Below are 25055 nucleotides of genomic sequence, written 5' to 3' on the forward strand. Positions count from 1 at the left end.
GTCATTTTACTAAGCGCGTCCCCGCCTTCGGTTTGGAACCTTTCGAAGAAGACCCTGTTGACTCTTGTAGCCTGCTTTCTCAGTACCTTCCCGTGGGCCCCGGAACCACAGAGTAGTGTTGGCAAGGAAACAAAATCAAAGCAGCCTCTCAATTTCAGGAAACGCTGATAGCACGAGAGTGTCCTTCCCAGCCGGGCCGGGCCTTTTCCCAGTGGTGGGACAGCACTGAAGCAGGCTCACTAAGGGCTGCCTTGACATGGGGGACTTTGGGGCCCTTGCCCACACACGGGCCCCGGCTGGCCTCTGACGCAGGCGTGGCTTCTGGCATTTTCAGGAGGAGACAGAGGAATGGAGGCGGTTCCAGGCGGACCTGCAGACAGCGGTGGTGGTGGCCAACGACATCAAGTGTGAGGCTCAGCAGGAGCTGCGTACCGTGAAGAGGAGGTTGCTGGAGGAGGAGGAGAAGAACGCCAGGCTGCAGAAGGAGCTGGGGGACATGCAGAGCCACGGCAGGTCGGTCACAACAGAGCCCCGCGTTTGTGAGTCTGCGGGCACCCGCACCATGCTTGGCTTCTCCCTTACTCACCATGCATGAGCCTTTGCCGTCTAGAGACGTGGCGCTTCTCTGTCTCTCTGTGCACAATCTTTTATTTCTCTCCTAAGCTTACTTGGCCACTCCTGCCACCGCCACACGACCGGGAATCGTCCATTCAGGGCCGGGCCGCTGCCGTTCTCTGGCCTGAGGCAGTGAGAAAACTCCTCACTCACCTATGTGCAAAAGTTTTAGCCAAGTGTCCTCCTACATTTAAAAAAAAACAGAAGTATGCCTAGGATGCTCCTTCCATCTTGGTGTTTATAAGTTGCAGGGGAGTACACACTTCCACGGGCCGTGGCAACACCTTGCGCGGGTCCCTCTCATGCCATGGGCAAGACTGACTCACTCCTGGGGGATTTGCCACCAGAGAAAGGGCCCACTCCTCACGGCCCAGGGACATGCTTCTCTCTTGGCAACGCCTGGGGGCTGCCTCCAAGAGCCCTTGAACTAGCTCACCTTATTAAAAAGGATGAGCATGGAAAACATACATCTGGCTGACACGTGACTTTCCTTTTCTGTGCCGAGGGAGGGAAATCACATGGTGTGTTGTTCCAGAAAGCTCTTCCTAACAGCGAGGTTTCAGAGGAAGGTATTGCTAAAGTGAGCTCAAAGTTCATTATTATTTGAGATTTGAAGGGTTCACAGACGAGAAGACAAACAGTACTTCAGGCCTTAACGAATGCAGGGTTCCCATTCCCCAGTCCGGAATAACTCTCCCTAAGAGATTCTTGGATATTAGGAAATTATTTTGAATTTTCAGATGTCTTTCAAATATGAAACATAGTATTTTAAAATCAGATTTAGTAGGTTCTGAATGCTGATTTGTGTAGTTGGCCCTCTTTACAAGTTTTCCAGGATCAGGAGGGTTGTTCATTGGCTAGACTCTGAGCCTCTGGGTCTGATGTATTATCATGAGTTTCGTGACATTAGAAGAAGTAGATTTCTTCTCAGAATTCTGTGTTGATTCTCACCAAACTCACTTCAGTCAGTCCCTCCTTCCTTTGTTTATGAGTTTTATATGAAACGGGCTGTAGGGGTGCCTCGGTGGCTCAGTTAGGCGTCCGACTCTTGATCCCAGCTCATGTCTTAATCCCGGGGCAGTGAGTTCAAGCCCCGCATTGGGCTCCACGTTGGGCATGGAGCCTGCTTAAAAACAGGCTGTAGAGAAGGATTCAGATTAAGATGTGTGTAGCTAGTTCCATGATTCACTCTTGAAAGTCAAGATCGTTGTTTTATAGTCACACCTCTACCCTCTGGCCACCAAAGCGTGTGTATTTTAAGTTAAGGAGGAAGGGGAATCGCAAGGTTAGACTTGAGAATGTCCCCTGTTGAAGGGATCATGAGTCCCCTCGTTTGCTTTTGTGCTTCTGTTTAATTTGTCCACTTGTCTTGCTTTTATGATGTGTGTCTTTGGAAGAGGAACCAGATCATAACTTGCATTGCTTCGTACATATGTTATTGTAAAGATAAATGGTAAGAGACGAGTCTCGAGTTCATGTAGTTATTGTACAAGCTGCTGCATTTCTTACCTGGACTCTAAGATACAGGCCAGATCATACAACTTGAACTCTGATACCGTAGGAAATCTCCGCACAAATCTTGACGATTAGGATCCATGTACGATATTCTACATCATCAAACATAGGGTCACCTTATTTTTTTTACACACACAGTACATTTCTCCTATGATTTTTCTGGTGATTTGCAAACCTGCCACCCAAATCCAGCAGTTTAATCCCTTATCACAAAACATTTCAAAATCGTAGGGCTGACACCAGCCCAGAACACGGCATCTGATTGAAACCCCACAGGCGTCAGTGGGTTTGGGGCCTGTCATTGCGTTGGGCAGGGTTTCAGACAGCAGCCAGACCCAGTGTCCACCCTGATTCTGCAGATTGCCCCTTCTAAAGAGTTGACTCTGAAAGTTACTCGCTGCTGGCTCAGCTACATCCTGAACCTGCCCCCTGAGCAAGACTTGAAACCAACCCACACCCTCAAAGGTCCTAAAGCGACATAGTGTTTCCATCCTGGCCGAATGGGTTCTCGACTGAAACTGACTTTGATTTGACTTTGACAGTCATTTCATGAGAACTCAAAAGGCATTCTTGGTTCAGCCATAGCCAAAGAACTTGCAGAAAATTCTCTGATGAGGTCCTCCAAGTACAACCAAGAGAAGGTAAGAGCATTTGAAAAGCACCTTGATCCTAACATGGGATTAACAGATTCGCATTTTCACTTTGCATATACGTGCATTTGAGGGGATGTAAGTCAGGCAAGTAGGATTTTAGAAAATTCTAAGAACCAGCTCGCTAGCAATCTTTAGTCTTACTATGTCTTCAAAAGGATTTTTATTTTGGAGTCAGAATAACGGATATGAAGAGTAATGGGGAAACGAGGCTCTAGTCTTGTCTTTGCCACCAACTGGCAAGATTTCCTTCCCAGACCTAGCTGCTCCCTCCCTCCAAGGAGATGAGAGTGGGTCGTGATTGAAGATCCCTGTAAGCTCCACTCTTCCCTGAGACTAGTTGGTCAGCTGGCCTTTCTCCAATGGGGGAGTGAGGAACTCACATGCCAACCGTACCATCTGTCCAGTGCGGTCCTTGGAACCTCCTGGACACAGTGGCATCTCTACATTTTAGCTGGGCTGTGGACCTCCTGTTTTTCTTCCGGAAATTTGAACAAGCCAATATAGTTTTTAGGCACCTGGAAGTGATCTGTTTTTGCTGGACACTTACAAACTAAGGGATGAAAGGATAATGAATAACTTTTTCGACTCTGGCCTCTTCTACTCTTGAGCCATTGAGAGCAAGCCATTGCAATTCAAACTTCCATCGAAATTAAAACATCAAGCCTTTTTTCCTGAAAAGTTGAGACCTGGGGCCTGGCCTCCAGATACAGAGAACACACACATGCAGTTCCCCTCAGTGACTTGATGGGGCCACACGAAGGACATTGTTGACCAGCAGTGCATGACATGGGCTTCTCGAACAGTAACAGGGAAGACCATATACCTTTTTTCTCTTACTCTGAAACACTAAAGACCATTATTTTTAGGGTGACTTAACTCGATTTTTACCGTTCATCCTCTGACACCAATAAACATCCACGGAAAACATCTTAAAAAAAAAGATGGTTAAAAAAACCACTTAAACGTCGGTGCCTAATTAGCGGTAGGGACTTCTAAGCAGAAGGTCTGAGATTCAGAACGTGTCTAGCTTCTTCCACTGGTTCCTGCATCGTCACCTCTGAAGTGAGCAGCATGGTGGCGCATCACTGCCAGACTCTTCTGGAATCGGCTCTAACTCTGTGTGCACAATGTATCCTGCCCTAATGTCAGTCGCCTGCCTGTGCCACTCTGTGTCCTTACAGCTGTTGTGCGTCACAACCGCGGGTCCTAGAGCTGTCACTGAAAGGCCTCCGAGTGTGGGAACCGGTGGTGTAGATGCTCGGGGTCACTGAGATACCTTTTCCAGCTCTCTTGTTGCAGATAACTTTGATACAGCCTCCCTAGCCCTGCCAGAAGGGGACCAGTCCTCGGGGGGAGTTCCTAATCCAAGCCTCGGGGGCCCCTGACACTGGCCCTCTGGACTGCCAGCACAAGTCTTCCACGCCTTCTGTTTTCATAGCTCGCATCCACGTCACCGGCATTGGACACATAGCCCGGAATCGCGATGAGCTGGGTCTGCTGCCCTGCACCCCCAACCCCCATCTTCACAGAGTTGCTTTGCAAAGCGTGGACATGAGCTTCCCCGAGGCCTTTAGGACTCCTAAGCCTCCCTACTGAAACAAATCCTTTTTTCTGGGTTGGTTTTGTTTTGTTTTGTTTTCTTTGGCCTTGACTGTAGGACAGTAGAGGGAAGCTCTAGCCACTCTGTAAATTACAGAGGCACCCGATTTTGTGCATCCTGGCCGTCTCTACTTCCCCAACATGTCGTCTGTTGGAGGAGGTCTAGGGAGAGGGGCCCAGTAGTGGTGTTCTGAAGTCTTTGGCATGTTTTCTCTGTCCAAAGACCTTTGACTTCCAAAAAAAAAAAAAAGAAAGAGGAGTAGGAATTAAAACACGTTGGTCCTATTCCAGATACTAGCTCTTCCCTGTGGGTCAGTGGCACCTGTTAAATCTTCTGTTTGTAGCCTGAGATCATGTTGCCTCAAGTAACTCCTTTATGAGCCTTTCCCCCCTCCATTTCTGTTTTCACAGCTCCATGGTCTCTGTCAGCTAGCAGAGCATTTTCTGGAAGAAAGACAGCCCAGCCCTTGCCATGATGGGAGAATACAGCCATTACTATATGAAAGGGGGAATAATGTGGGGGAGAAATTACCTCTTTACAAAGAGCCAGATTGTCTCCTTATAACCGCCACTGTTTCACACAGAGTCATGGCGACCAAGTCTCTACCTTTTTTCTACATTTTGGAATCAACTCATTGCACGATCAAAGATGATCCTTCCCTCTTTTTTTTTTTTTTCTTCCTTCCTTCCCCCTTTTTCTCAGAAGATTCGGCAGTCTTTTATTTGGAGCATAAGATGAAGTTGTTCTGGAAAAAAAAAACAGTACAAGCACGTTGTGAAACTTTTTAATATGCAACTAGGGTGTGCAGAGAGAGCAGAGGACGGAACAAATGCAGAGCATGGGTTGCTGGTGCATGCGACCCATGCCTGTGTCTTACTTTTTGGAGTTTATTTCTGTGCTTCCTCCTGAACATGGTGTCCGATAATCTTGGAATTAACACTACTTATGGCAAAATAGGAAGCCGTCTGTGTCGTGTCTCACTCTGAAGAAGCTAGCAAGTTCTGCTTCCTTTATATCAAGCCTCGAACGAGCCCTTTCAGCCTGGGGTCTGACTTCATGACCTCATTGGAAACAAGCTACCCCTCAGTTGGGGTTTGATTTCCAGAGTCTGTTGGGCTCAACACAGATCAATGTTTGGCTGATCAAACAGGATGTAGTTGACCCAGTCCGTTCACATGGTGGCAGTGCCCTTGGGAATCTGACTAAAAATTAAGGAACAACTACAACAAATGCCTCAGGAATAAAACTTAACCCGGAAACTGAAAGACTTTCGATCTGGAAGTGGATGATTCAGAGTGATCCAGAATTCAGAGTGGGATGTTAAACTTGGGAAGTACAGGGTTTGTGAAGATCTGCACCTAATTCAGCAGCCACCGTCCTCACTCGAGGAGCCACCGTGCAGTCCAGACGGGGGCGGGTCTCCGCTACGTGTCCCCAGGGCTAGACAGGAGCCCCCGTCTGGTGGGAGGACCTGAGGAACAGGAAGGCGCTTTCACTCAGGAGCACAGTTTGGTCTGTCCAGCTGGAGAGCCCGGAATCCCTAGAAAAATTTCGCCTGGTGGTAGAAGAGAGGTCGATGCCTCCTCCTTGAAAATAGCTTAGACGCTCGCTGGCATCCGTCCAGTTTATCTACTGGGAGATCTTTACCTCAGATTGAGATGTTCTTAGAATGATATACCACATTCACTTGCCAGGCGTTTTCCAATATAAACAAAATCACCTCAGCTTCAGATGCACAGCTGTGCTTGGCAACCCCGTATTTCGAGCTGTCTTTAGTCTGGGTACCGTTGAATACTTTTATACATTAAGCATTCATGGAGTGCTAAATAAATATGTTATTATTCAGAAGAGTCTGTTGTGTGATTTGTAATCACCGGCCACGTGTTTGCAGGGCCTTCATGTCCATTTGTCCTCGGGTTTCTAGCGCAGGTGGTTTCAGAACCCGAAGGCCATGTCCGATAACTAGAATTTGAGCCAGAAGCAAGCCGGACTTTCAATACAAGTTGTAGACAGCAGGCTGATTTTACTTATGAATGTAATTTTAAAAATGATTTCATTATTGGAACAAGAGGGCAAGGAGCAAAAATAACTAATTTTGCCTAAATTGTTGAAGCAGAATGCCAGTGTTTCCCAATCTAGTACATGGAATTTGAAGTCCAGGCTTACCTTGTTGAACTGTAAAAATAAATTGATCACTTGGTGATTTGATATATTAGATTTCTTCTTAGTTATGAATATTTAGGTATCCTGGTAACAAAATGGAGGCGTATAGTGAAAAATACTCATCTTTTCCCTCTCTAGTACCACCCTGTAAGGTAATCAGTGTTGACCGTGTGTCTTGTTTTTCTTTACCTCCCCCTCTACTCATACAAATACAAAGGGTTCATTTTTATATTTTTTATAAAATTTATAAAAGACATCAACAATGTATCACGGGCATCGTTCCACGTCGATATTTATGAGTTTAACTCATTTTATTTTTTATCTTTTTATCATTTTATTTTATTTTGAGTAGGCTCCATGCCCAGCATGGAGCCCAGTGCAGGGCCTGAACTCACAACCCCTGAGCTCAAGACCTGAGCCGAGATCAAGAGTCAGACACTTAACTGACTGAGCCCCCTCAGGCGCCCCAAATTTAACTCACTTTAATAGCTACATGGTGTCCCCAGAGGATGGATGTGCCCTAGAATATTCAAACATTGTCATAGTGGGGAACATCAAGGTTGTATTTTCTGGTTTTTCTTTTTCTTTCCCAATAATGGCATAATAGCAATCCTTAGTCACATAGCCTTATAGGTGTGTTTTTATTTTCATAGGATGGGTTCCTAAAAGTATGATTGCTACCTTGGAGGATCTGCAGTTTTGATTTTAATAGATTTGCCAGATTTTTTTGCCCAAGACTTGTGACATTTTATTCTTGATGAGAGTACCTGTCTATACACAGCCTTAGCAGATACAGATAATATTAATCTTAATTTTTGCCGATAGGATAAGCAAAAAATGCTATCGCATTAGTACTTTAAATTTGCATTTTCCCGGGGAAATTTTTATATGTTAACCATTTGCTTTTCCTCTTTTGAGAATTGCTCGTTTGACACTTTTGCTTATTTTTTCACAGGCTGATTGTTTTTCTCTTATCCGTTTATAAATCAGCATCTTCTTAGGAATGTGTGTTTATCCCAGTATATTATGGGTCTTTTGGCTTTACCATCGTTCTCATGGAAAATTTTATATTGTTATGCAGTACATTAGTATTTTCCCTTACCGTGTCTGGGTTTTTTGTTTTTGTTTAAGATTTCCCCTACCCTCATCTTACAGAAAGATAAGCTGTCACATTTTCTTTATCTGTTTCTCTCTCTGTCAGATGTTTGATTTGCCTTTCTTTGTTTAGTCTGATGTGACGTATGGGTCTTCTCCCAGTTGGACATCCAGTCATGCCAGCACCATTTATGATCAAAACCGTCCTCTGCCCACCGAATCGAAATCCCGTGTTTACATTATTTATTTCCTCTATATTCAGAGAGACTTTCCCAGGATGCCCTCATTTCTTTTTCTCTTGAGCTGGTTCTGCTTTAAAATACTCTAATGGGATTATTAGATTGCTGATATCACTTTGTAGACTCGGCCTTTCATATATTTTCTCTTATATTTCATATACTTCTTCCTTATATTTCATATATTTTCCTCTGTTCTTGAATTTTATTGTATTCTCAAGGCAGATGCTATCAAGCGTATAATTCTGTTTCCTGTCATAAATGTATAAACGTCTACTGTCCCTTGAGTGCAGTTCTTCTCTTCATTTTATATTATGGAATATAATCGTAGGTCAGGGCACGTATTGGGGCAGAGCCAATACTTGTCCATCCCTTATTCTTGCTTAAATGGGTGAATGGGTCAGGACCTGACATTTGCCCAGGATCCATGTCTACAGGTTCTGCCTGGATCCGTACCCACTTTCGATGACTGCTCTTAAAATCTTAAACCAGAAGGGAGGCTCTTTCAGGTAAATTTATGTTACATATCAGAGACACAGAAGCTCAAATGGAATTCTGAGGAAGGAGAGGGCCCTCGTGGGTGAAATTCATCTGTGTCCATTTCCTCACCTGGAGAAACTGGAACGTGGGATCCAGCATTCTGGCGTAGTTTTGCTTGGCCATTGTCTCTTCTAGGGATGTCCTGTGGCTCTTCTTAATCTGCCCCTTTTTGCCACTGTCCTTTTACTAGGATAAACCATCTCTGGCCTCCTCGGACAGTCCCATCTTAACGTCACGGAGCCCTTGCAGGAAGAATGCTCTGCCTGCCCAGGGCTTCCCCCACTGCTCACAGCCCTGGCCCTCTAAAGAGGGGACCTCACTGGAGTTTCCCCACGTCTTCATTTTCTTTGAAAGGGAATTGGGGATAAAGCCTTAGTATTTACTTTCCACCCCCCCCCCCCACTTATTCTCTGTGTAGCAGAAATTCCTCAAAGTCTGAGCCACGTAGATGATCTCTTCCTGTAGCTTCCAGCGCTCACGCAGGATTTTTATGATTCTTACTGCTGGGATTTGGAAACGAAGATGCTTGTGTTCCAACTGCTGTCTTACCCTGTTTGTTTTATGTTTATTTTGAACATGAAATTCGAAAACAAAGTTCGGAAAAACACGGATACCTGAGAGACAGAATACTTAACTAATTTCTTTCTCACTCGAGAGCTACAGTTCTCTTAGATTCGTTTCATGCGTAACAGTAAGAAATATTTTGAGAAAGTTGCATTCCAGGTTAAGGGCATACAATGAGCAAGGGCACAGAGACAGGACGTACAAGGAACAGAACTTCAGGTCGTTAGGCTTATGGTCCGAAAGCAGGGTGGGTGGAGGGAGTCCTAGGTGAGAAATCTCTCCATCACTGGGAAGGGCCTGGAGCTGGGCTTGATTCGGTTTTTCAGGAAGGAGCCCTTGCAAACACGTGATCGACATGACTGACCTTCTTTATGGATACGGATCTGCCGGTTGGGAAGGTAGCAGTTGTAATGTGACATTTCCCGGAGGTAGTTAACTTCTGAATACTTTGAGTATGTACAAGAGCTCACATATCCTTGGATCAAAATAGACACCACCGCCAGGTATCCTGTATGATGAAGTAGGTGCTGTGGAAAACCCACACCGTTTGAAGACCGTTCTGTAACCAAACAAGGAGACCAGTGAATTCGGGAGATTCGATAACATTTTTAAAATAAAAGATAACTGCAGACACACGTGCATATATACATTTAAATTATAACAAAAGATAGATAAGGTAGACCAACAGTGAGCATAAGACATGGTCCTTGCTTCCAACTGCCCGTCATTCTCAAGTATGTGTTGCTACTTCCTAAGAGCAGATTATTGCATAAAAATAAGAGCAATGAAATACTGATAGTATTTTTAAAAATATGTGTTAAAATAATTTTTAAGAAGAAAGACCGTCAGTATTATTTTTTTAGATAGGCCTGGTATGCCTCACAGGACACCCAGGCGTTACAGAAAATCTGAGAAGGGCATGGTCAAACAGAGCTGGAGTTGAGTCCCAGATTTGCTGTTTACAATCCAAGTGACCTTGTCAAATTTTTCATCTAAAATAAGGGATGATAACTTACAGAGGTGGTTTTTTTTCTTTTTTGAAAATTAAATTAGATAATTTTCTTTGTTTTTTAAAAGACACATGGTACTTACTATGGAGTTATACACGTGGGTTTTTTTTGTTTTTTTTTTTTTGGTGTGAAAATTATCCATTGTTACCATAGCTTTACATTCTGGAAGCAGATAGAAACATGCCTTACTTGGGTTGTCTTCAACATGGCCCCTGAGCACGTGGTGGCGGTGTCATCTGAGATGCCCCAAAAGAAAGAGGGTCTGGTTCGATGCTATAGGGAAACCAAATGCACTAGGCTTGTTGAAAGCTGGTATGTTTTGTGTGCAGTTGTACCTTCAAAACCATGGAAGCTATACTTCTGGGTGATTCAGGGCATTTTCGAGGCTCACCTTGACTCTATATATGTGTGATTTTTGTTTTACAGATTGAACCTTCGAGTCTAACATCTGTCTTTAGGAGGCAATCGCTAACACAGAACAGATCCTTAACCAGTAGTGGTACCTTGAAGGTTTTCCTGTATTTAATGAGTTTGCTGCCATACACCTGGCTATCTACTTAACATTTCTTAATGTCCTTTATTTTTTATAGGATTTTTTTTAAAGATTTTATTTATTTATTTGAGAGAGAGAGAATGAGAAATAGAGAGCACGAGAGGGAAGAGGGTCAGAGGGAGAAGCAGACTCCCTGCTGAGCAGGGAGCCCGATGTGGGACTCGATCCCGGGACTCCAGGATCATGACCTGAGCCGAAGGCAGTCGCTTAACCAACTGAGCCACCCAGGCGCCCTCTTAATGTCCTTTATAGAATACAGAGTCTTATTCTTCCTCGGACCAGAGAAAATGTAATACTTCATTTCTTTCTATGGTTCTTCAATTCAGGCTTTGTTTTGTAAATCCCCTTACCCGCCCCCCCCCAACACACACGGATACACACGCACGTCCCTGTTACAACATGGGGGGTGTTTAGTTCAGCAGCTTCTCTGATCTTAAACAACTTGCAGAGTTTTCTCAAACTGACTTCCTGTTCTAGCCAAGCAGACTGATCCGTTGAAATATGGTCTTTGGATATCTAAAGGCAGGAGGACTGGGAATTGGCTCTTACCACCTTGCTAGGTTTTTACGGAGTCCATAGGACTCCTGTTTATCATTTGATATATGGAATCACAGAGAAATTTAGGCAATTGAAGGAAACACTTGAGCGGATGTAGAATTACTTTCATTAAATTATCAAGGAATGAGACGAAAACGAATTTTTAGACAAGATCTCCCTTTGAAGGGTGCCCGGAGTTTCTGCAAAGCCCTTGGTAGCTGGTCCTTTAAATGGACTGGTGAGAAGGTGGCCCACTTTGTTTCCGACCTTCCTTGGAATGGCCGGTTCGGAAATTGGAGATTTTTTTTTTTCTCCCTGCTTATACCTGACCTGATTTCATTCTCCTTCTGCATCTTCCACACCTGATTTTATACTGCATAACACACCGGGGAAAATACAAAAAAACCCAACTCATTCAATTAAAAAATTTTCTGAAATTCCTGATTTTTTTTTTTTTCAAAGAAGTCATCAGTGTCTTGGTTTTTTGTTTTCTTTGTTTTCACTCCAAAGAAGGGCTGTGGAGACAAAGGTGTGGCTTAAGTTCTGCTTCACTTAAACGTTTTCTGTTCAAATTGATCACAGAGCAACAGAAGGAAGCTTCGAGAACTAAGGACAAATAAACCCCTAACCGAAGCTTATGAGAACTGATCCCAAAAGATCAGTAAATAAATATTTTAAACTTCCTCTGACCTTATTAAGATACACTGCCAGGAATACTCTGTTTGAGCCATTCTCATAAATTAGTCATCTTCTTGCAAAACAGCTGGTGACAGTTTGCTATAGTGGAAAGAGCAGTGCCTCAGAAATCAGAAGACTGGGAGATCTTGCCTTGGTTCCGTTCACAGGGAGGTTAAATGACATGCTAACGTGTCCCGGATGAGGAGGCCATGCATGAGAGGACTGAATCAGTTGATCAGTCTTTTTTTTTTTTAAGATTTTATTTATTTATTTGAGAGAGAGAATGAGAGAGAGAGAGCACATGAGAGGGGGGAGGGGCAGAGGGAGAAGCAGACTCCCTGCTGAGCGGGGAGCCTGATGTGGGACTCGATCCTGGGACTCCAGGATCATGCCCTGAGCCGAAGGCAGTTGCTTAACCAACTGAGCCACCCAGGCGCCCCAGTTGATCAGTCTTTAAAAGACTCTCTCATGAGTCTGTGCTCGAAGTTAGAATCTGTAGGAAGAGCTTATCAAGAATGTTTGGGTGAGACTAGAAGCTTCGCCTCCCGCAGCATTGCAGAGTTTACTAAAGGGACTATTATGGTTCCCTCTCTGAGGGCAAATTATGTCCAAGTTCGGGATTCTGTTGCACATAGCGGATCACTATCTGGTTGGCTCAAGCAGAAAGGCCTTCAGCAGCTTGCTGGGTTGTTGGGAGGGCTGAAGAAGCAGACTCTAGGCTGAGTTTCCAGGAGCAACTCCCAAAGCCACAATACAGAACTGGCAGTCGGGGTGGGGGGAGTCTCAAAATCAGGACGCCAGCTGCCCGGCTGGAAAGCTACCCCCTTGGTTACCAACAGGAAATGCCCTGTGCCCTGCCCCCCTGCCCTTGACTCGGGTCCCGATCCAGGTCTTGTCCTCATCTTTCTGATGGGTAGAATCTAAATCTGAGCTCCTAGGTACAGGGGAGTCCTGAGATGACATCTTCCCAACCTCTGTGTCCCAAATGGGGGTTGAAATATACCCTCTGAGAAGCCAATCCGTTGTATCCACCGTGGACAATATAGCTACATGTTTATGATAAATAACATTTGTATTTATTTATTTTTTTACACTATGCAGAGTCGAATTAAGATCCTTTTTGTTTAGAGCTAATGTCAAGTCCCTCTGTCTCTAAAAATACTATTACTGGCCATTCCCAAGGAAACGTCTCTGATAAAAATTGAGAGCAAGACCTGTATTATTTCCTGGAGAGGCAGACCTGATACAGAAAACAGGATTTGAAATTTGGGATCCTCCTTCCAGATTTGTCTTCTCCACCTTGGTTCTGTTTTCATCTGTGTCTCTTCCTCCACGCCCCCCCCCCCCCATGGGACCATCCTCCACCTTTTCAATTGGATGTGCTCTTTACCACGCAGACCTGTGAACGAAGAGTCAGAGCCGCCCGAGGTCGAGGCTCCCGGCCGGTGGCATGGCGTCTACGTGAACAGAACGTCTCCAACACCTTCAGAATCCACGACCACCGTTAAGTCCCTCATCAAGTCATTTGACTTGGGACGGCCAGGTATTTCATCCTTCCGTCTCATGAGCAAAAGTCACATTCAGACCGTGGCCCCACGTATCAAGCCTGTTTCTACTCCCCACTGGCCCCGAGTGGATGCAACCACAAGGGCTCTGCCTGGATCGTTCCACATGGAGCCGGTGTGTCCAAGAGACCTGCCCACAGCCAACTGCACAGACTCAGTTGCACAGTTCCTCAGTTTCCTAGGAAATGAAGCCTCTGGTTGGCCCAGCTCATTCTCATGAGGCGCTGAGAGGGAAGTGGTAGTAACCTGAGTTTAATGGACACAGAGGCAGAAAAGGAACGGAAGAGGTGCAGAGAAAGAGGAGATTGTGTTACGTATGAGCCAGACTCCTCACTGTCTTTTTGTGTAGTTGGCTTGTCTCGTTGGACCCCCAGCCTTCCTCCCCTCCCCTGTTAGACCTTTCTCTGCGTGGTCTTGTGTGTGAACACCTGTCCTGATCTGTCATTCCTAATCTTGAACATTCGCAGCTTTTTCTAGAAACGTCTCTCTGGCCCACCGTTCACCTTCCTTCACTGTTAACTACATATATGAGAAAAATGCATGTCTATACACACACAAATGTAGTAAATAAGAGAAACCGAATACGCATCTGTCCAAAATAGCAATATATTTCTTCTCTCGAGCACAACAGTTATGCCTGTTGTATAGAGAGACTGGAGTCAAAGCTGATGCTAGGATGTACCTGGTTATCTTCGCTAAAATGGTTCGCAGCTCAGTTAGATTAAGATGAGACCACGAATATTAAAAGATGCGAAGGCCCAGTGACTACATTCAGCCCGTGAAGATGGGAAGTGAGTTAACAATAATGGTTTGTGCAAGAACTTTCCTGTTCCTTCTTGCCATAGATGCCTCCTCACATGTGTTTTCTTGTCCCCCGTGTGTCCCACCTCTAAGACCAACCCCCATTTAGTCGATACTTTTGTAGTAGCAAATCAGGAGCTACTCTTTGCTATTTGGAACTGGAACAACATAGAAATGTTCCCATCTCTTTTCTTGGCAGGTGGAGCCGGACAGAATATTTCTGTCCATAAAGCCCCCAGAAGTCCCCTGAGTGGGATTCCCGTGAGGACCACTCCCGCCGCTGCTGTCTCCCCAATGCAGGTATTTTGAGGGCCTTGGGTATGTGGGTGGTGGTCCAGGCCATGTGGAACCGTGATGCTGTCTAATGCTCAGGCAGCAGAGGGGAAGCGAAAACCACTTGGTCTATTTTTTGAGGCACGTTGAACATCATTTTTAATAAGCGTAGAATAATAATAAACTTCTGTTAAAAATTACAATTTTGTGGGGTGCCTAGGTGGCTCAGTCGGTTGCGTGTCTGCCTTCGGCTCAGGTCATGATCCCAGGGTCCTGGGATCAAGTCCCACGTCGGTCTCCCTGCTCAGCAGGGAGCCTGCTTCTCCCTCTACCTCTGCCCCTCCCCCCCCGCTTGTGTTCTCTCTCTCTCAAATAAATAAATAAAATCTTTTTAAAAATTACAATTTTAGGGCACCTGGGTGGCTCAGTTGGTTAAGCGACTGCCTTCAGCTTAGGTCCTGATCCCGGAGTCCTGGGATTGAGCCCCACATCGGGCTCCCAGCTCAGCGGGGAGCCTGCTTCTCCCTCTGACCCTCCCCCCTCTCATGCTGTTTCTCTCTCGCTCGCTCTCTAATAAATAAATAAAATCTTTTAAAAAATTAAAAAATTACAATTTTGAGGCTAAATAAAGGTGTGAGAGAGACACCATAAGTCTCATACGATTTGTTAAGGACATTTTGTCCCCCAGAAGATACATTTAAAGTTTTCAGTTGAAGATTATAATTTTTACCAGAAGTCGATATTGAACTAGATATATTTCTCAAAGAAGTGTTTGGTTTGGTTTGGTTTGGTTTCCTAAAGCACCCCAGAGAGAGAAAATGTTTACAATTTATAAATTCTTAGAGTTCACTGGTTGCAATCTGTGTCACCTTTACCATCTTCGGAAGGTTCTAGATCAGAGCTTCTTGACCTCTTGGCATTTTTTCTCTTTCTTTTTCTTTTTTTTTTATAAATTTTATTTTTAAGTAAATAAAAATATTTTGCACCCAACATGGGCACTCACAACCCCAAGATCAAGAGTCACACGCTCCACGGACTGAGCCAGCCAGTCACCCCTCTTGGCGTTTTCTAAGACCACGACTTTCAGTGTTATTAGTAACATTCAGCAGCTCCTGCTGAACCAAGGGCAGCATCATTCACAAGTACCCTCTTTTGGTGTCCTTAGTAGCCATGTATGTTGTTTGGGATCTTTTAAATTCTTCTTGTTTTTACTTTTTTGCCCTGGAAGATATTTTGTGCCACTTCATATGTAAAACCAAGTAAAACAATTACTTATTTTATAATAATCATCAAGTTTATTAAATGAAACTGAAACAGACCATGCTTCATTTTGACTTATTTTCATTGAGCTAGACACACTAGGTTGCTGACAAAATGTTTAACAACTGGCTCCTTGCCGGGGGTGGGGGTGCGGGGGGAGCCCGGGTTTGTGATGTTGGCCAGTTTCCATGGTGCAAATATTCCCATCATTGTCAGCATCAAGCTAGCCCCCTGACATCAGTGAACATGGAGTTAAGAAGAGATGTGTATCACATGGTCTTTCTAGACTACAGGTGGAGTGGGTGTAAATAACCCCAATCATAGTGTGAAGTATAATAAATAGGAAGCATTTTGAGTATTTAGTACTTTTGCTTTTAACATAGTTTAATTTTAATAGTGGCCGTGTTGAAAACTAGCTTGCAAAATTCCTGAAGATTTAACAATTGGCCCTTATGCGCAGGTACACACCACCACTATAATTCATGTATAAAGTAAAGCACACGCCTCTTCCGTGTATACAGCTTGAATGTTTCCGTACACACACACCCGTGTAGCCAACACCAAGGTAAAGCATTTTCATCGGCTCAGAAGGCCCCCTCATGCCACCACCCAGTGGGTAATCCCTTAAAGTAGCCGTCATTCTGACCTCTATTAGCATTAGATTAATGTTACACTGACCTAATCAACGTAAAAGAGAGTGAGTTAGAGGCGCCTGGGTGGCTCAGTTGGTTAAGCGTCTGCCTTCGGCTCAGGTCATGCTCCCAGGGTCCTGGGATCGAGCCCCATGTCCTCCTTGCTCATGCTGTCTTCTTACCATCTCTCTCTCTCTCTCTCTCTCAAATAAATAAATAAAATCTTAAAAAAAAAAGAGAGAATGAGTTAAAAAATCTCCCATGCTCCGTAGCCCCAAAATAACCACTGTTTATGGCTTGTTGTGTATCCTTCTAGATGTTTTTCTTCAGTATAAAAATGTGTGTGTGTGTGTAGGGAGGAGGAGAAAGTTTTATAAATTGGATTACACTGCACGTTGTTCAGACACTGACTCATTTCACTTTGTCATTGGAATGTAATCCCTGAGGGCAGGGATTTTTTTTTTTTCTTAAGACAGAGGGAGTGGGTACATGTGTGCGCATGTGAGCAGGGGGTAGGGGGGTAGAGGGAGAGAGAGAGAGAATCTTAAGAAGGCTCTACACCCAGCACAGAGAGGGCAGGGATTTTTATCTATTTTTGCTTGCTGTTATATCTCTTGTCTGGAACAGTGGCTGGCACACAGTTCTATCACAGAGAAGCTCGGTAGATGTTGAAAGAATGAAGGAATATATCAGAGACATCTTGAGATGTCAGTGTTTGGAGAATAACGCGTTCTTAAAGGCTATGGAATGTGTAGTGTGATCTGTTTAACCACTCCTCTGTTGATGGGCATGTAGGTTGTTTGGGATTGCAAAAACAATACAGTGAAATCCCTTCTGTGGATTTTCACCCACTTTTAAGGGGCTCTTCCCACAGGAGAGCGTATCACCATTAGCTTGCAAATACCGGAAATCACTCTGGCTCGTTCCCGCAGAAAGGAATTGAATACAGGGAGAACTCTGGTCTCCACTGCGCTTCCAGGAAAGGTTCCCAGAACATCTAAAAGTTGGCCCATGAAAGGGACTTCTATTTCTGCCAAGTCTTTCTCTAAGGGCTTGCCTAGAACTGCGGCTTCTGTCAAAATTTAGCATCCACTTTAGGCTCCCACCGCCACAGACACGGTCCCTCCCAGCATAACAGATACCGTCCGCCCAGGTTTGTTCACATTGTAGCACGTGTGACCGGATTTCCTTCTTTTTAAGGCTGAATGATATTCCATTGTGTGTACAGACCACATTTTGTTTATCCAAATCATTGGTCCGTGGACGTGAAGGTTGTGCCCACCACTTGGCTTTTGGGCCTAATGCTGCATGCAAAAATCTTTTCTAGATTCTGTCTTCGGTTGTTTTGGGTATACCCAGAAGTGGGACGGCTGGATCATACAGGAGCTCTGTTTTTAATTTTTTGAGGAACCTGCCTACTGTTTTCCATTGTGGATGCAACATTTTCTAGTCCTGCCAACAGGGCACAAAAATTCCAATTTTTCCACGTTTTTGCCCACACTTGTTTTCCCTCTCTCTCTCTTTCTCTCTCTCTTTTTAAATAATGACCCTCCTAACAGGTGCCAGGTGGTATCTCGTTGTAGTTTTTCATTTGCATTTCCCCGATGATGAGTGAAGTTGAGCGTCTTTCCATATATACCTGTTGGCCATTAAAAATCAGTATTTTTACACACCCCCTTGAATATACGTAGAATTTTCCAGGAAGGTACTCACAAAGCTGACTACTAATGATTACCCCCAAAGAGAAGAACCAGGTCATGGGAGTCAGAGGGACACTCTTCTCACTATATGGCCTTTCTGTGCCTTTTTGAGCATTGTGTCAACTGCATTTGTTACCTATTCAAATAAATAAGTTGTTTTAAAAGCTTCCCCTGGTGATTCTGATGAGCTTGAGAGCCGTTGCGTGGATGCGCGCACACACACACCTTGTTTATGCTGTTGCTGGTGTCACAAGCTCACCTCTGCTGGTGTGCCCTTTGGTTTTTTAGAGACATTCAACCTACAGCAGCGTTCGGCCGGCCAGCAAAGGTGTGACTCAGCGTTTGGATCTTCCAGACCTTCCCCTCTCAGGTAATACCTTAAACACAAACGCATTGGATGCCTGGGTGGCTCAGTCGGTTAAGCATCTGCCTTCGGCTCAGGTCATGATCCCAGGGTCCTGGGATCGAGTCCCGCATCCGGCCCCTTGCTCAGCAGGGAGCCTGCTTCCCCCTCTGCCTGCCGCTCCCCCTGCTTGTACTTGCTCTCTCTCTCTCTCTCTCTGACAAAGAAATAAATACAGTCCTTAAAGAAAAACAAAACAAAACAGAAAAACAAAAAACAGCAAATACTTTCAACTCATTATTTTGTGAGGTTAACTTTTCTTCTTTACCCAAAACCGAGCTTAGAAAAATAGTTGATGGCATTTATTTCAAACCATTTAAGACTCTGTGTGTTTGTGTTCTGGACGTTAGATCCTCCTTCCTGCCTCTGTACTTCTCAGTGTGCAATATGTTCGGGAGAAGTGTCTAGCTTTCGGGAGGTTTTTTGTTTGTTTTTTACAGGATCTCAAGAGAATATCTTACCATCTTTAAAAGTAACTATTTTTAGAAAAAAATCTTATCTGCTTCTGAAGGTCTCTTGCTTCCACAATTCCTAAAATATGCCTCTTCGCTGATATCTTTGCCCTTAAATGTAGCCCTCCTCCTGTTGCTACTCCGGGTATTTTTAAAATCCAGATCCTGACGATGACGTGGTGGTTAGAAGCCACAATCCTCCATGTCACCTTGTCACCCCTGCGCCTTGCGTGCTGCTGGCCGATGTGAAGCCGCAGTTACAGAGGGGGGCACACGGGTGGGCTTATAGCTTGGCCCCCGTTATTCCGCTTCTCTGGGCTGTGGTTTCATCCTCTCTGAAACAGAAATAGTGCTGTCTCCCTCAGAGGATCGCTCCAGGGGCTGAGCGAACACAGCCGGGTGTGGGGTGAGCAGAAGGGTTGACCTTCACCTTAGCTTTTCCTCCCTTTCCCGTCAGTTCACCTGTCAGAACAGAGAGGCATGAGTGGAGTGGTAAGCTTGTCCCGAAAATATGCCTCAGAAATGTGTGTATATGACCCTGTGGCCCTTGTTGTAAGTCAACACAAAAGATGAACACTAAATGAATTATTGACTGGTGCCTATTGGAAGAAAGCCAGAAATCCAGGTTGCATCGATAGAAATCCCTTGTTTTTAAGCGTCACACCAAATTTCTGTAACACAGCTACGGAAGCAAAAGGAATTCCCACTGTTCTTCTTTTAGATTATGGTCAAACATAGGTTTATTCTGAAAACAGTTGTTTCTATGAGATAAGTTTCACTTTTTGACTGGAAAGTCTTTTACCTCACCACCTTATTTTTTTCCACCTCTGAATTTCGTTTTCTTTTTCATGGCACAAGAGGATTTTAGACTTAAAGATATTGAGATATTTAGACTCACTGATACTGAGAATTTGAAGACTACCTTAGCCCATCCCTTGCATTTTACATGTGAGAGATTCAAGCCCTACAGAGATTAAGTGATTTACAATGCCCCCCCCCCCCCGATTTTGAATGGCTCTGGGACCAGGATAGGATTTCTTCTGATTCTTTCTACCATGCTGCCTTTTGGTAATGAGGCGGGAGATTACTCTGATCAGCAGCCTCATAAAGAAGTGATAAAAGTGTCTTATAGCACTTGGAGTCATAATAATGACTCCAAGGAAGAAGGAAATGGTGTCTAAGGGCAGGAGAATAAGAAAAAAACAGAAGGGGTGAGTAAGTCCAGCAGAGCAGGTCATGATATTTCTGTGCAAACCGAGCACTCCCTTCTTAGAAATGGAAGGGAGGTCAGCACAGGGTGTTGGAAACCCACCTGATTTGCATTCTCTACGCTTGCTGTGTAGTGGAAATTTGGGGATAACTTGGTTATGTGCACAGTGATGTGTACCTAGGCAAGCCTTTTTTTTTTTCTTTTTTTTTTTTTTGTAATTGTGGCTAAAATACACGTAACGCAAAACGTACCATCTTAACCACATTGAAGTGTGCCAGGGGAGCTTTCGGTCATAATATTTGTGTCTCCTCTATGCCTCCCACTTTACCTTTTGTGTAAAGAAGCTGTGGTTTTAAGTGACACGCTAAATCCTGGTGCTCAAACCACAGTAGCTCTTGCCCTGAAGTAAACAGTTCCTTGTCAGCGCCCCCTCCCCCTTGGCCCCCACCAGGCACCTGTCTACCCGGATGATTCTATCTACTATACTAAAAAAGGATTACACGGTAAAAGCTGCTTTGCTTTCAGGCTAGCCTTGCCAGCTTTGAGGTCATCAGAAGCTACCAAAACGGGATTAATGCACTGTTTTTGTTGTTCTCTTTAGTGATGTAAGCACTGTTTTTCCTCTCTTCCAAGCTCATTAGCCTCACTCCCTGCTTCACGCCCCATAATTGGCGGCTCTTAGCCGTACAAGTATTGTTTTCTTCCATCACTATTTATGGTGTCATAGGAGGTGACCGTGGGCCCAGCCTGGTCACAGAGGCCTGTCGTGTGGCATTGAGCAAGTCACCCCATCCTCTGAGCGCCTGTTGCCTCTGTCAATACAAACCAGACACTCTGGAAATTTCTGTGCTCTTGTGGTCCTTGAGGGACTATCATCTGGAGGATTCAGCCTGTTTCATTAACCTGTTTTGACTCCTACTAAAACAGCAGAGAGGAGCCTTCAAAGAATGTACGTTTGCTTATTTTTAGCAAGCCAGACCCTATGACTGGAGTGGCTTTTTTTTCTTGTAAAATCGTTACCATTCTTGGTACCCAGGTTTTTGTCTGCTGCCACCTGTGACTTGAAAATCCCATTGGGCATCTTCCTGCCAGCTCTCTGTCTCTCTCAGATGCCCATCGACTAAAACAAAGTGCTTTACTTGGGAACAGGGCAGGCTCTGTGGGGGTCTGGGCAGGGTGCTTAGAAGGGCTTTGGCTCAAGGCTCTGCGGGTGCCATCTTGAAATTCTTAATTTTTGAATGAGGGGCTAATTTGGCATTTGTGTCTATGAATTATGCAATCAGTCCTGCCTGGAGAATCCTTTCTAGAAAAGGCCATGTCCCTATGTGCATTTTTATTCCTTAATCCAGAAACTCTCTAAATCTATATTTATTACATATTTGTACCTAGGAAGAAAATGAGAATTCTATTGTACTTGAGAAGAAAGTGTGATGATCATTCAAATTTCTCTTCTTCAGGAATAGGTGATTATGTTGTTCTTCACACAGATCTCCTAAAGGGAAGGGGTGAGGACCTGAAACCGGACCCTTATCTCCGGAAGAGTCCCTCCCTGGAGTCTCTGAGCAGACCCCCTTCTCTGGGCTTCGGGAACACAAGGCTGCTGAGCGCTTCCACCGGGGGCTTGAAACCACAGAGCAAACTCAGGTATCACATTTTATACAGTGAGACATCACTGGGCTGATGACCTTGTAGTCTTCCTTCTGTTTTACCCCCTGTGGTCAGTTTACTTGACGTATATTTCCTGAGTGAAACCAGACACAGTACCTGCCTTCAATGAGGGAGGAGGGCCCTGGACAGCAGGACTGTGCAAAGCGAAAAAAGGGCTGTAAAAACAGAAATACATGCAGACTCTTGCGGGGGGTTGTTACTTGGGTCAAGGAGTCTGGAGGCGGGGAGGCAGCATTTCTGCCAGGGGGCCTGCAGGGGTCCCCGGAGGAGCTCTGCACAACATTCAGGGGGCTGGGGGTGGTTTCCTTTGGTTAGACTAGCCTGGGGGCTTCAGGAGGGGAGGGGCCCCGGCAGACACACCATCAGCAGCTGGTATCTGCTGGGGAGGCGGGTAGGTGCGCAGGATATCACGGCTGGAAAGGTGGGTTGGAGTCCCCTTGCGAATGGTCTTCATTGCCATGGTTAGAGGTTTGTACTCATTTTGGTAAAGCAGTGGGGAACCACTGAGTTTGCAGGATTTGGATCTGGAGTAGTGGTCCAGGAAAACAGTGACGTATAGGAAGGATTGGAGGGGCATTTTGAAGTCAGTGTCGAAAGAGCACATTAGCAGTGACGTGAGAGGTGGAGTGGGGGCGAGAAGGGACAGAGACTGCCAGGGCGGCCACCAGAGGCCTGGCATGGCTCCCACCTCTGCCACATCCTCCCTCTTCAGTGCCCCTGCTCCCCCAGGCCCCAGCAAGCCGCCTCCAGCCACTTCCCACCCTCCCCTTGTCCACTGCTTCTCCCTGTGGAGTCCGTCTTCGAAAACACGGAGTGCATCCCGTGCAGACCTTCTCAGAAACCTCCTGTGACTCGTCATGCGCCCTTCCACCCACGCTCCTCGTTCCGCTCCCTCCGGTCTGCGCAGCTTAGCCCCACCCAGCTCACCTGCCACTTTTATTCTCAGCCTCTGCAGCTAACACGAGCATTTGCCACCGCTCACAGGGTCCTGGCCTGAATCGTCTCCCTCCTGTCCTTTCACACTCCTAAGTGCTTCCCCTGCAAAGTCAAACCTTCCCGTGTCCCAGTGGCTCAGTCGGTTAAGCGTCTGCCTTCGGCTCAGGTCATTGATCCCAGGGTCCTGGGATCGAGCCCCGCATCGGGTTCCCTGCTCAGTGGGGAATCTGCTTCTCCCTCTGCCTCTGCCCCTCCTCCCCGCTCGTGCTGTCTTTCTCTTGCTCTCTCTGTCCCTCCGAATAAATAAATAAAATTAAAAAAAAAAAAAAAAACCTTCCACGAGGTGGTAGCGAGCCACCCGAGTGGCATCAACACCCCCTTTCTCTGCCTTCCGTGTCTTACGCCGATTCGGGTATTTAATGCACTGTTGCATCGCGTGTGTGCCTTTGTCCCCATTTATTTAGGCTGTACTTTAGTACACAGTAAATATCTCAACTCACACTTTGATCTCTTCCCCGGCCCCCTGGGCCATGCTACACACGCAGCATTGCATCCAGCCGGTGCGTTGGAATGGGTAGATGGATGAATATACAAAACTAGCCACTTTGGTAGTAACGGCTATGTAACAAACATTCTAACTCCCGTTATGAGTATTGTAAAAGGATTTTATGAAAGTCTGAATAAGTTCAGCTCTTGTCATATCTTTGGGTGTAGCTTATATTTGGACCCAAATAGATGAAGTCATATCTTTCAGAGATTTAACTTAAAGCCCCAGATACTGCATATTAGCCTTGTTTATGCACAGGAGATTTAAGTGATCAAAACTAGTTTTAAGGACCAGAATTAGTGCTTTCCTGAAACTGCTCTTTTCTTTATGCCAGAAATGCGTACAAAAAGGCTATGTGTATATTAATATGCAATTTATATTATACCCTTCATCATGAAAGATTAAATTAGTGGAGATTAATGTGTTATTTTATTTTTGTATTCACGTCATTGAGACAAACAAATGACAGGATAGAAATCACTTGTTTTGGAAGTTCTCATCCTATTATTATTAATTTGGAGAGCGCATGGTATCTATTTAAACTTATTTTTTAAAGAAACCTGTTCAGTTAGTATTTTGGGCATCCACAGATACAGAAACTCTTTTCCAAACCTTCATTTCAATCTTCCCTAGTTTGTCAGACCTAGAAATTCAGTTCTAAGTGATGAAGTAACAAACACAGGCAAAGTTACTGTAACTTCATAGTTAACAGTGACTCTGACCACAGAAACTCTCATGGACTTAAGTTGACAAATATGCCAAGGTGCAAGGGACAATAGCCATCAAATTACACAAAAATTTTAATTCAGTTATGACGTTCTCTTAAAAATCTCTCTGCCTTAATTCAGATTGCTGAGGTCTGGAATCATCCCATTACTCCTTAAAAATATTTTAAAGTACTTTTATTAAGGGGCGCCTGGGTGACTCATTCAGTTAAGCGGCTGCCTTTGGCTCGGGTCGTGATCCCAGGGTCCTGGGAGCCTGCTTCTGCATCTGCCCCTCCCCCCGCTCGTGCTCGCTTGCTCTCTCTCAAATAAATAAAATCTTTTTTTAAAAAGTATTTTTATTAAGTATCAGAATGATACAAAATAGTAACAATAAAATATGTGTAAGGCATAAAGAACAACAATGCAGCTGGATATCGACCTTCCAGTTTAAGGAAAAGAAAATTATTATTACCATTGAAATTTCCTGTCAGCCCCCCTTCTCTGCCCCACTCCAAGGTCATCACTGTCTCTATGATATATGTCGTCCTTTGCTTTTCTTTCCCAGTCTCGGTGTGTATGCTTGTATCCCCAAACAATAGCAACAATATATTACTACACTGAAAATTTTATATACATGGACACATGTTGTGGTTTTTTTCTTTTTTTATTTCAGAATTGTTCCTGTTTGTTCGTTCAAGTTACTGCATACACCTGTAATTCATCAGTTTTTATTGCTGTATAGTATTACATTGTATGAATACACCACTGTTCACCTATTTTCCTGAGGATGTACATTTGATTGTTTCCAGTTTTGTAGTATAAAAAAGTGCTGCTATGAGCATTCTTGAATATGTGCTCTGATGATATATATATATCTAGGGGTAAATCCTGTTTCACGGGTTTCGAATTGCACGGGTCCACTCATATGTGGATTTTTTCTGACAAATACAATACAGTAATGTATATTTATTTTTTCTTTTTTATGATTTTCTTAACATTTTCTTTTCTCTAGCTTACTTTATTGTAGGAATACAGTGTACAATATACATAACATACAAAATATGTGTTCATCAACTATATGTTATCAATAAGGCTTCCTGTCCACAAGTGGGCTATTAGTAGTTAAGTTTGGTGGGGGGGGT

At 44.6% G+C, this 25055-nt stretch overlaps 1 protein-coding gene across 3 annotated transcripts in view; it reads left to right on the top strand.

The window, feature by feature from the left end:
• Nucleotides 1-25055, top strand: part of SPECC1 (sperm antigen with calponin homology and coiled-coil domains 1) — a 272584-nt gene that overhangs the window by 180772 nt on the left and 66757 nt on the right. For all 3 annotated transcript variants that reach the window (XM_028089512.2, XM_088027946.1, XM_028089511.2), the window contains exons 7-11: nt 335-513; nt 13157-13302; nt 14325-14425; nt 18279-18360; nt 21543-21699. In XM_028089512.2, the coding sequence (XP_027945313.1) occupies nt 335-513; nt 13157-13302; nt 14325-14425; nt 18279-18360; nt 21543-21699 (665 nt within the window). The remainder of the gene's footprint in view (nt 1-334; nt 514-13156; nt 13303-14324; nt 14426-18278; nt 18361-21542; nt 21700-25055) is intronic.

The sequence above is a fragment of the Eumetopias jubatus genome, unplaced genomic scaffold (assembly GCF_037043125.1).
Source record: "Eumetopias jubatus isolate StellerSeaLion01/CBP00866 unplaced genomic scaffold, mEumJub1_p1.0 scaffold_10, whole genome shotgun sequence".
Lineage (NCBI taxonomy): Eukaryota > Metazoa > Chordata > Mammalia > Carnivora > Otariidae > Eumetopias > Eumetopias jubatus.